The sequence below is a fragment of the Gadus morhua genome, chromosome 8 (genome assembly GCF_902167405.1).
Source record: "Gadus morhua chromosome 8, gadMor3.0, whole genome shotgun sequence".
In the NCBI taxonomy this organism is placed as follows: domain Eukaryota; kingdom Metazoa; phylum Chordata; class Actinopteri; order Gadiformes; family Gadidae; genus Gadus; species Gadus morhua.
The window spans coordinates 26,403,361-26,415,702 of NC_044055.1; the positions used below are offsets into that span (position 1 = coordinate 26,403,361).

Sequence of the window (12,342 nt, forward strand, 5' to 3'; positions counted from 1 at the left end):
GACAGATATCCCTCTGTGGTCAATGACGTCAGTCTATTTCTCAGTTCACTTGAATAATAAGCATAAGTAAGGTTGACTTTAAGTATAAAGTTTATGAGAATATAAGGTAAATATAGTTACAATGGAGCCAAATGTTTAACACTGTATTGATATTACCTGGCCTTCCTTTGTCAACAGATAAACCTGTCAACCTGTCAACCTGCATTCTGATGAACCTCCGACGCCATATTTTTGCTTGTGAGTGAAAATGATTAGCCAGCTGATCAACTGCAACTATCACAGCTGATTGCGCACCTGTAATCTAAACAGAAAGGCTTGCTGGAATCGCGTAACCATGACGACAGCTGTTTATCAAAATCATTTCAGTGTGGAACGTCGATGCAAAACATTCCATAAACAATATGAAATCGATAGTGTGGACGGAGATCGTTTTCATTGCAAATGTGTGTTTTTATGTTTACCCGGGCAAGTGTGGACAGGGCCTTAGAAGTTAAGTTAACTTATCCATACCTCGGTTAAAATCAGATATGCCGCAGACAAATAAAGTTGAATTGTTAACTATTACAAATGCATGTTTTACGGTTTAAATTAATATTGCTTTTACAGGGCTCATCTCTTTAATACATATGATAAGTCATGCCAATTTAAAATCAGGTTAATAAACATGGTGATGAAATGATTTTAAGTAAGGAGACCTCACTTCATATAACTGTGATGTGTAATATGTTACTTCATGTAACTATAATGTTTAATATGTAGCTACGTAATGCTTGAATTACTGCATAGAATGTATTCTGGGCACCATGGGCGGGAAGATAAATGTTAATGTAGAACGGGAAGGGCCCGTAGGTTAGAGCATTGTGATTGGTCAAGGAAGTCACCGATTTCGGGGCTACCTCACAGAGCCCGAGCCGCATGGGCCAGTTCTTTGCAAACCAACTCAGGTTCTGTTGTGACTCTGTGCAGTTACAATAAAAGTCTTGATCATTAAACCCTATCCCTTCTCAACCAGTCGTATCTTGAGTATTAGACCATGGGTTTTAACCACGACAATGGCAATTACACGAATACGCACCTAAACGCAACCTGATTATTAACTATGACGTTATGTGGTAGGCCTATACAAGGAACCTCTCAACTATCTCTCACACACACACAAACCTCAAAAGAACACACTGAAAGTGTGTTGATTCGTTCAACGTTTGAATAATTGACTAAGTTACGAAGTCTGAAGTAGTTTTGTCAGAATGGGCGGACGGCTCCGCCATCCCCCCATTTCCATTGTAAAAAACAATATTTAAAAGTAGAATATCTTAAAAAGTTTAAAATATAAATAAATCGGAAAAGAGGCGCACGATTCCAAGCTTATCTGAATATTAAAAAATCTAGGGGATTAATTGAGGAAGGAGATAGGTCCCAAAGTTTGTAGAGAATAATAAAGGATAAAGAATAAAACCAAAGAAGAACATTAGTTTGTATCTTTGTAGTTTGTATCAAGAAAGAAAGACGCATCATCACTGCCGGTGGCCTGCTGCCGTTGGACATGGCTAAAACCTGCTTTGCACATGCCTTCCCGCATCAGAGTCGGACGGGTATCCCACAAGTGATGCTCTTATTCCCGCTTGCTCTCCTTGCTTGACGTGATCTAGTATCTAGGATCGATTTCAATTTCATGCATTGAATTTTGTAGCTGAATTTTGCATGTTGAATTTGGGGACGTTTAAAATATTTGAGTTGAAATGTATACATTGAATTTTGCATCTGAATTGTGCATATTGATTTTAACGTTGAAGATTTGATTTTGAATTGATGAAGATTGAAAAATAAAGTTTTATTTATCAGCAGCTGTGTGGGGCAGTTGCTGTTTTGGATTCAACATTTTGTTGTTATATTTCCATGGCACTCATAAAATGAACGTTAAATTGTCCTGTGAGAGGAACTGCACACATACCCCATGGTGACTTTCCCCCCGGTCTTCGTGGACGGACCTCTCTTGTACCACCTGATGGAGGGAGGAGGGAGACCCCCCACATCGCACTGCAGCCGCAGAGACCCCCCCGGGGGCAATGTCATCCACTGGGGCCGCAAACTCACCGTAGGGGGCGCTGCGGAGAGGAACACAGACTGTTGATCCACCCATTAGATAGGTTAGACTGTGATCTCATTGTCTTCAATTCAAAGTAAAAGTCAATGTAATGCATTAAAGCAGTTCTGTAATACTCTCTTCCTCTCTCACTCTCTATTCCCCTCTCTCTCCCTTCCTCTTCCTCTCCCCTCTATCTCTCTCTCTCTATGTCCGTCTTCCCTTTCCCACCCACTCGCTCTCTCTTTCTCTCTATGAAGCATTTACATTTGAACGAATGACTTCAGGCTATGACTTATTACCTCTATGTACTGTATGTGGTTTGTATGTTGACGATGGCATACCCAGAACTGTGAGGGTTACTCTTTTCGATGTGACAGATCGGTTGAGCTGCTGATTGGAGGCCCTGCAGAAGTACGTCCCGGCATCGTCCTTCAGCACTCTAGGAGAGCAAATAACAAGAACAACAATTTAAATAGACTCTGGAGTGTAGTACACAGGGGTACACACACTCTACACCCATTCAGTGGGCACCCCCCCTAGATCCAACCAAACCTGTGGAGGAGAAGATCTCCAGCAGGGGATGTGGTGAGGGGGGCCTGTGGCCCTAGGGGCCTGCCTTCCTTCACCCAGGACACTCGGGCGGGGGGGCGGCTCCTGGGAGCCCGGCAGACCAGAGTAACGTTATCCCCTTCCTTCACTGTCTTGTTTCTGGGCTGCTGGACAAACCTCCAGTCCATTCCTGGAAGGAAGATAGAACATTTTTTGATTGTCAACTGTACCCCCTGGTACAGTTGAGGTGGAGTGGACAGATCTTAGGGGAAGATTGGATCAGAAAACATTTTGACACTGCCAAATATGCCCGTCTTATGCACGCCTTTTTCCAGGCATGGTCCGCATGTTTACACTAACCAAGGTAATATACCGTATTGGCTACTTTACACATATTGGCTATTTCATTGTGATGTAAATGCTATTAGGCGGCTCCCCGGTTCCAGGGGAGGGACTTTGGTAGAGATGTTGCTGCCGTTTTTACACTGTCAAACAGCAGCGTGCGATGCCCCTTCATTTCGGTGGGGCAGAAACTACTGGCGTATGACCTCATCCACAATTTATATATATTTTTAACATGTATATTTTGAGCTACATTAAAACCTGTTAACTGAACTAATTGTGAGTAAGAATTAAAAATAAACTAATAGCCTAATGTAACTGCACGCTTTTGAAGTGCCATCCGCAACACTCGTCATATGATGTCCCTTATAGGGAAGTTATTTCTCCAATATTTTATTTTAACAACAGGCTTAGCGAGTGCATTGCAAATAGGCCTACATGAAAAGTCATCAATCAAGCAAACCTTCGATTTGGAACTTGGCCCGACGATGTGTGCATATCTCTCAATAACAACACTTTTGAAATCAGATATTTCTCAATAACTGTTTAAATCAGGTATGAAATCAGGTATACAATTTTAATACCTGCTGAAATAAATAAATAAATAGTCTTCAATGCCAAAATATACAGGCGGAGTAATTCGATTTTAAATAACAACAGTCCTAGAATATGACCATGGGGCAGACTACTTTACGACCATATGGGCGTCTTATAGCGCGGATTGCAATTCTTATTGCAGCCTGCAGGGTTATGCGAGAAACGAAAGTAACTTACGTATTGTAACTCTACATTCTATGAGTATCGGGGCAGCCTTTTAAGGCTATCGCTATTGGGTTATCCCTAGGGGTGAGCCGTAGCACTGAAAAATGTGTAATCCCCGCCCGCCAACAGCGTGGGCCTCAATCACGTCCGCGTGCCTCATTTACATCCGCAGTTCGTAAATGAAACAACAGATATACGCGGGCGCCGGCGAACGTTCAGCTCCCAATAAACAGCTTTTCTTCAGCTATTTAAAGGACAATGAGGCCGACACTTAAAAGGCTGCGCCTATACTCATAGAATCTAGAGTTACAATACGTAACTATCGTTCTATGTCGTATAGGCTTTGCCTTTTAAGGCTATCGCTATTGGGTTAAAGGGCGAAGCACGATATAGTCTATGCCTCATTGGTCCTGATCAGTACAAGAAGAAACACAGCTACATACGAGCTAGTATCATGCGTCAGACGTAGCATAACATACGTCATGCATCTAACGGCACGTCATCAACGAGCAGTTTTAATGTGTCTGATAAGACAAAAGAGCTCTCAGCATGAAGATTTGACTTCACCTCATATTGTTTAATATGTGAGGGGAATAGTCACGCACAATCACACTCACTCTGACAAAGCACCTAGAACTGAGTGTGTCATAGAGCAGGGGTTCTCAAACTATATGGGGCCGGGGACCCCCCCATAGGGCAGAATTTATTTCAAGGACCCCCTCATAACCGCAACACAAATGTAATCATATAGGCTCAGGTCTATTTTTTCTGTTAGATGCTTTTGAACTCTTTTATGCTTCAACCATTCAGTGCTAATACCACAATAGTGTTAAATAAGCATTTTATTGTATTTTGGCATAAATTATAATATTTTTTTTATAAATGTGTGTATAAAAGTTTCGCCCACATACACACAAATAGTTGGGCCATTTGGTAATTCATCACAGCAAATAACAATGAATGAAAGTGACAACGGTCAGTGCAAAAAACATTGATGTAACAGACAATATATATATTGAACAAATAAAAATGAACTGCAACAATAGTGCAAAGGCTTTTTGATAAGTAAAGTGATTAAAGACAATGAAAATGTACTGATGCAGTAACAGGTACAGAGAGAATCAAACTTTTTAACTTTGAGAGAGAGAGAGAGAGAGAGAGAGAGAGAGAGAGAGAGAGAGAGAGAGAGAGAGAGAGAGAGAGAGAGAGAGAGGAGATACAATTAACTGGAGAAACACAGTGGAACACAATGTAACAAGTGCAACATCAACTCTTTGATTAATCAAATCAAGAAGTGTTAACAGACAATACAAAAGCACTGATATAAGGTGACAATAATGCATACTCTTAAACAGCAAGAGAGATCAATAGGCACCCCATATTAAGATTAATGTGTCACTAATGAGATGGGTGTGCCTGTCTCTCACTACATAGTTTGTCCAGTCTTGGCGTGATGGACGATAAACAGACTCTAAGATCACTCTCTACATGGAGACGAGCTCTGTACTTTGTCTTCATTGCAGTCAAAGTTGAGAACGATGACTCGCATAAGTAGGTAGTAGGAAATGGTAGCAATACCTGCATGGCCTGTGCTGTGAGCTCAGGATACTCACGTGAGAGGGAGGGCCAAAAGTCTACATGGCTCACCTGCTGGAATCGGGCCTTCAGAGTCCGATCACAAGATAAGTCCACCAACTCATCCTCTGCTTTGCTAGTGAGGCCGCTACATGTTACTCCTGGCGCAAAGGGATCTCGCACCCAGTCCCAAGCATCAGTATTCACGTCCGCGAAGTACGATTTGAAGTGCTTGCTGAGTGCAGTGAGGTGAGAGGTGGCTACCTCTTTCACTGCAGCAACTGACAGGTTGTTTGCGTGAAGATAATCCGTGAGTTGCGGGAACATGTCGGTCACTCCATCTTGGAGTCTTCTTCTCCATAGCTCAGTTTTCCTCATAAAAGCAGTTATTTTGTCGCTAACGTCAAGGATGGATGAATAGCGTCCCTGGATGGAGAGGTTGAGGCTATTGAGAATGATGAATACATCGACAAGATATGCCAATTTGGCAACATACTCAGGGTCGGAAAAAAACTCTGCGAGGTCGGGCTTTTCATTCCTCAGAAACTCTGACATCTCGCTGCGTAGCTCGAATACCCGCTGAAGCACCTTCCCACGAGAGAGCCACCTTACTTCAGAATGGTAAAGCAGTGTGTCATGGCCCGCATCCATCTCCCGACAAAGTTGGCCAAACAAACGTGACTGCAATGCCCTCGACTTAACAAAATAAACTGCAGTTACAGCTGTACTCAACACAAAGTGCAGATCTGGTTCCATACCTTTGGAGGCGAGCGCTTGCCGGTGCAGCATACGGTGCACAGATTTCACTTTGGGATTTACTGCCTTTATCCGAGCGACAACGCCGCTCTTTCGGCCCGTCATTGCTGCAGCTCCATCAGTGCAAACAGCCACACATTTTTCCCAACTCATCTCATGGAACTCAAAAAACTTGTTCAGGATCTTGAATACCTCCTCGCCGGTTGTCCTGCCAGGGACCTCTTTGCAGAACAAGAAGTCCTCCAGAATGGCTCCATCCCACAGGTAGCGAACAAGAGTGATCAGCTGTGCTGCGCTAGCCACATCAGTTGATTCGTCCAACTGTATGGAAAATTGCACCTCACTGCAACGAAGTCTCTCCAGAAGCTGCGATAAGATATCACCCGACAGGTCATCGATCCTCCGCTTCACGGTGTCATCGGAGAGGGGTATGCTTTTTAATTTATTTGCTGCCTCTGTCCCGAGCATTATCTCAAACATACCCACTGCTGCTGGGAGGATCAGCTCTTGTGCGATGGTATGAGGCTTCTTGCATTTTGCTATCTGCTGAGCCACTAAAAATGAAGCCTTCTGTGCCCTCTCAGACGTTGTGGCCAAATTAGTGAGTTTTGATCGTTGATGGATATATTCTTCACTTTTCCTCACACAACGCATATCGGCTTCCCACAACTGTTCTCAATAAATCCAAAGGCAATGTTGTTTTCATCGTACCTCCTCACTTTTCCGCTTTGTTTAGGATTATCAGTATTAGGCCTTTTTAAATATTTATCCATCGTGGATTCTCCTCAGTAGGCAACTTAAAAGTTTTCAGACTCGAGCATGCGTTGACAGGTTGACGCAATGTTAACAGAGTTACTATTAGCCGAAATTTAAAGCAGGGGGAGAGCTGAACACAATGCGCCTGTTTAATTGGCTTTTATTTAGTTATTTAGGTGCGAGATGTGAAGGTAAAGCCTGAGGGAGTTTGACGTAATGTAAAAGCCGAGTGGTCATTGGTTTAACGTTACGCCGACGGGAGTAATGACGACAGGCCCAGCATTTTTTCCATAAATACCGGTATGTTTATGTTGTAACAACAAGCTCTTCACGGACCCCCTGGCAACGCGCGGCGGACCCCCGGGGGTCAAGGGACCCCACTAGAACCTAATAAAAGAGCATGGGGAAGCCCAGGAGGATGCTGTGCAGATATCCTCCATAGGTCCCTCTTTGCAGAGCGACAGAGGACGACATTCCTCTGGTCGAGTGAGCTCTGATAGTCTCAACCCCGGGGCGGAGCGCTGGCGCCCGGGTTGAGGCGGAGGGGGAGACGTGTCTCCAGAACTTCTCTCCTTCCTCGGACGCAGCCTGCATCTCGTCCACCATAGACGACATGCGGGGCCCGAACAGCCCATCCGGGCTGATGGGACACTCCAACAACTGCCGCCTCATCGGCTCAGGGATGCCTGGGGTCTGCTGCAACCACGGGTTCCTCTGGATGAGGTTCTGCCATGCCGCCATCCGGGCCGCTGTTACCGCACCGGTGGAGCAGAGGCAGAGGATGACGCCGGCAGTTTTGGCCACGTCGACTGCCCGTTCGGCCAGACGATGAGGGTCGGCCGCCATGGTGGAGATGTCATGTGCCAGCAGGGCGATGATGTTCATGACAGCCTCCTGCTGCATCATGCACTGATGCGCCCTGTCCGTGAGCCTGGTCGTCAGCTGGTTTATGGGAGTTGGGCGGCAGCCGGCGAGCCCCAGCTTCACTCCAAAGACAGCGCACAGAGCGGGATCCAGCGGCGGTACCGCCCTGTAACCCCGGTCTGTCAGACCCTCCGTCTTCGTGACCTGGATGAACGTTTTCACCGGGGCTCCGAGCTTCCCGGGCTCCGCCGCAGCCCCACTGAAGTATGGTCTGATGGCGAGAAACATCGGCCAGATCGGGTCGAGACGGGCGGGGCGTATCGCGGCCTCGAGCCCCCGGATTCCATGCAGCTGGTTCGGGCGTCGGGGGGCCTGAGGCATGGGCACCGCAAGGCCGAGGTTTGCGGCTGCCCTGGCGATAATGCCCGGAAGCTCTGCCACCAAAGCTCCAACCACTGGAAGTGAGGTGGTGGCAGAGACGGGCAATGCTGCTGCCCGGGCTCCGACCCCTCCATCCGGAGAGGGGAAGCCGGGGGAGACGCCCCCTCCTCGCCGAGGTCGGAGTCGTCCGACTCCGAGTTCGCGAGGAGGGAGAGGGCATCGTCGAGCGGGACGGTGAAGTCGTCGGCACCTTCAGCGATGGCGGCGGCAGTGTCGGCCCTGCGCTGTCGGCATTCCATCGACAGCGTCTCACAATGCTGACACAGGCAGAGCGGCGAGAGCGCCAAGAGAGCATGCTCAAGCCCCAGGCAGCCCTCGCACACTTCATGGCCGTCATGAAGCAAGATGTAACCCGTGTTACATGACTTGCAGATGCTGACCGTCCTGGAGTCCATGTTCGTATCCATTCAGTAGGCTAGGAACATGAAGAAAATGGGAGCCGAACGTCCGCCGGCGCCTGCGTATATCTGCGAACTGCGGACGTAAATGAGGCCCGCGGACGTGATTGAGACCCACGCTGTTGGTGGGCGGGGATTACACATTTTTCAGTGCTACGGCTCACGCCTAGGGAGAACCGAATAGCGATAGCCTTAAAGGCGAAGCCTATACGACCTAGAACATACGGAGGATCGCGGTCGTTGAGCTCCGCTGCCCCAGATTGCATGACACGTTAAACTCAACTAGAATCGCCACCATCAATTTGATATCAACAGACCAAAAATAGTCGGAAAGCCTACAGAAACTATAGATAGTTAATGTGACTTTTGCAGGGAATTCGCTGCCCCACCTGCCATTTGGACGGCACGCGCCTGCTGTCAAATATGCCCGTCTTATGCACGCCTTTTCCCTTGCCTGGTCCGCACGTTTACACTGCTCAAGGTAAATTGCCAGCTTGAGCCCCACACACATTGACGGTTTCATTTGATGTAAATGCGATAAGACCATTGACCTATAAAGAAATGGTCAGCGTATTAAAACATGGCGCCCATTCATTCCTACGAAAACTGCTCATTGGTACAGGGCAACATCAAGTATAGACTTTCTTCCACAAAATGGGAGCCTAGCCACGCCCTAGGGCATGACGCAGTGTACGTTCCATGACGTTCCGGATGTAGAAATATTCATTTTAAGCGAGAGGTCTGAGCGAGCGTAGCATTGTTTGCCGACCATGGAAGTATAACTTACTAACACCCCCGATGATTCTCTATACGTGATGTTTAAATTACACAGGCCCAGACGGAGGGCTTGATGGCGAGCGCCTGGTGGCCGGGTTTGCCACGGAGCCCGGTAGTTTGTTCGGGCACAGCCCGAACAAACTACGTGGCACCCCCCCCTCTCTTCATCCCATGGGCCCACCACCTGTGGGAAGACCCGTTGGGGTCGGGTGCGCTGAATTGAGTCCTGTATGGGGCTCCAGTAGGGGACTCCGTAGTTCTGCTGGGAGACTTCAACGCCCACGTGGGCAACGATGGAGACACCTGGAGAGGCGTGGTGGGGAGGAACGGCCTCCCTGATCTAAACCCGAGCGGTCGATTGTTATTGGACTGCTAGTCATGGATTATCCATAACGAACACCATGTTCGAACATAAGGGTGCTCATAAGTGTACCTGGTACCAGATTACCCTAGGCCCAAGATCGATGATCGATTTCGTGATCCTGTCATCTGATCTGAGGCCGCATGTTTTGGACACTCGGGTTAAGATTCAAGATTCAAGATGCTTTATTTATCCCTAGGGAAATTACTGTGCAACAGTTACAATACAAAGGTGGGAAAGTAACACAGGGTTAGAGTCAAAATAGATCAAATAGATGGAAATAAAATAAGTACAAACTAAATAAGTGAAAAGGAGCGATTGGATAAAAGTGGTATTAGTGGTAAAAGTGGTAAAGTGATAAATATTATAGCAGCAATTGTTGGCAGCATAAATTAACTAAAGTGATTAATTGAAAATTGGGTAAAAATAAATAAATATATAAATAAATAAATTGGGTAAAAATAAATAAATACATAAATAATAAAGTGACATTGGTCTCAGGGCATAGTGTCTCCACGGTCCCTTCTGCAGCCGGAGGTAGATGCATTAAACAGTCTGATGGCCACAGGAAGAAAATACTTCCTCTGGTGTTCTGTGTTACACCGGGGGAGGATGAGTCTGTTGCTGAAGGTGCTTCTGCTCGAGGTCAGCACCTGGTGGAGAGGGTGAGCATTGTTGACCAGGATGTTGTGTAGTATACACAGCATCCATCGGCCAGATCGGGTCGGAGGCCTTCCGGGATATGATATCCTGGAGGACTCCTGACTCGGTTCCAGCGTACCGACAGGCTCGAAGGGCTGCAGCTGCTGCCGTGTCGGAGGCTAAGCAGCGGGTGTGGGAGAAGTTCGGAGGAGAAGGACTTTCAGTCAGCACCAAAGTGTTTCTGGAAGACTATCCGGCACCTCAGGAGGGGGAAACAGGGAACCATCCAAGCTGTGTACAGTAAGGATGGGACTCTGTTTACCTCAACTGAGGAGGTCGTCGGACGTCTGTCAGACCCTCCGTCTTCGTGACCTGGATGAACGTTTTCACCGGGGCTCCGAGCTTCCCGGGCTCCGCCGCAGCCCCACTGAAGTATGGTCTGATGGCGAGAAACATCGGCCAGATCGGGTCGAGACGGGCGGGGCGTATCGCGGCCTCGAGCCCCCGGATTCCATGCAGCTGGTTCGGGCGTCGGGGGGCCTGAGGCATGGGCACCGCAAGGCCGAGGTTTGCGGCTGCCCTGGCGATAATGCCCGGAAGCTCTGCCACCAAAGCTCCAACCACTGGAAGTGAGGTGGTGGCAGAGACGGGCAATGCTGCTGCCCGGGCTCCGACCCCTCCATCCGGAGAGGGGAAGCCGGGGGAGACGCCCCCTCCTCGCCGAGGTCGGAGTCGTCCGACTCCGAGTTCGCGAGGAGGGAGAGGGCATCGTCGAGCGGGACGGTGAAGTCGTCGGCACCTTCAGCGATGGCGGCGGCAGTGTCGGCCCTGCGCTGTCGGCATTCCATCGACAGCGTCTCACAATGCTGACACAGGCAGAGCGGCGAGAGCGCCAAGAGAGCATGCTCAAGCCCCAGGCAGCCCTCGCACACTTCATGGCCGTCATGAAGCAAGATGTAACCCGTGTTACATGACTTGCAGATGCTGACCGTCCTGGAGTCCATGTTCGTATCCATTCAGTAGGCTAGGAACATGAAGAAAATGGGAGCCGAACGTCCGCCGGCGCCTGCGTATATCTGCGAACTGCGGACGTAAATGAGGCCCGCGGACGTGATTGAGACCCACGCTGTTGGTGGGCGGGGATTACACATTTTTCAGTGCTACGGCTCACGCCTAGGGAGAACCGAATAGCGATAGCCTTAAAGGCGAAGCCTATACGACCTAGAACATACGGAGGATCGCGGTCGTTGAGCTCCGCTGCCCCAGATTGCATGACACGTTAAACTCAACTAGAATCGCCACCATCAATTTGATATCAACAGACCAAAAATAGTCGGAAAGCCTACAGAAACTATAGATAGTTAATGTGACTTTTGCAGGGAATTCGCTGCCCCACCTGCCATTTGGACGGCACGCGCCTGCTGTCAAATATGCCCGTCTTATGCACGCCTTTTCCCTTGCCTGGTCCGCACGTTTACACTGCTCAAGGTAAATTGCCAGCTTGAGCCCCACACACATTGACGGTTTCATTTGATGTAAATGCGATAAGACCATTGACCTATAAAGAAATGGTCAGCGTATTAAAACATGGCGCCCATTCATTCCTACGAAAACTGCTCATTGGTACAGGGCAACATCAAGTATAGACTTTCTTCCACAAAATGGGAGCCTAGCCACGCCCTAGGGCATGACGCAGTGTACGTTCCATGACGTTCCGGATGTAGAAATATTCATTTTAAGCGAGAGGTCTGAGCGAGCGTAGCATTGTTTGCCGACCATGGAAGTATAACTTACTAACACCCCCGATGATTCTCTATACGTGATGTTTAAATTACACAGGCCCAGACGGAGGGCTTGATGGCGAGCGCCTGGTGGCCGGGTTTGCCACGGAGCCCGGTAGTTTGTTCGGGCACAGCCCGAACAAACTACGTGGCACCCCCCCCTCTCTTCATCCCATGGGCCCACCACCTGTGGGAAGACCCGTTGGGGTCGGGTGCGCTGAATTGAGTCCTGTATGGGGCTCCAGTAGGGGA

At 48.2% G+C, this 12,342-nt stretch overlaps 1 protein-coding gene across 1 annotated transcript in view; it reads right to left on the minus strand.

Moving 5' to 3' along the window:
- LOC115548967 (mucin-5AC-like) overlaps positions 1–12,342 on the minus strand; it is a 96,915-nt gene that overhangs the window by 48,607 nt on the left and 35,966 nt on the right. Inside the window, exons 2-4 of the mRNA XM_030363926.1 lie at positions 2,639–2,825; positions 2,428–2,525; positions 1,952–2,105 (exon numbers count right to left, since the gene is read on the minus strand). Of these exons, the coding sequence (XP_030219786.1) occupies positions 1,952–2,105; positions 2,428–2,525; positions 2,639–2,823 (437 nt within the window). The 5' untranslated portion in view covers positions 2,824–2,825. The remainder of the gene's footprint in view (positions 1–1,951; positions 2,106–2,427; positions 2,526–2,638; positions 2,826–12,342) is intronic.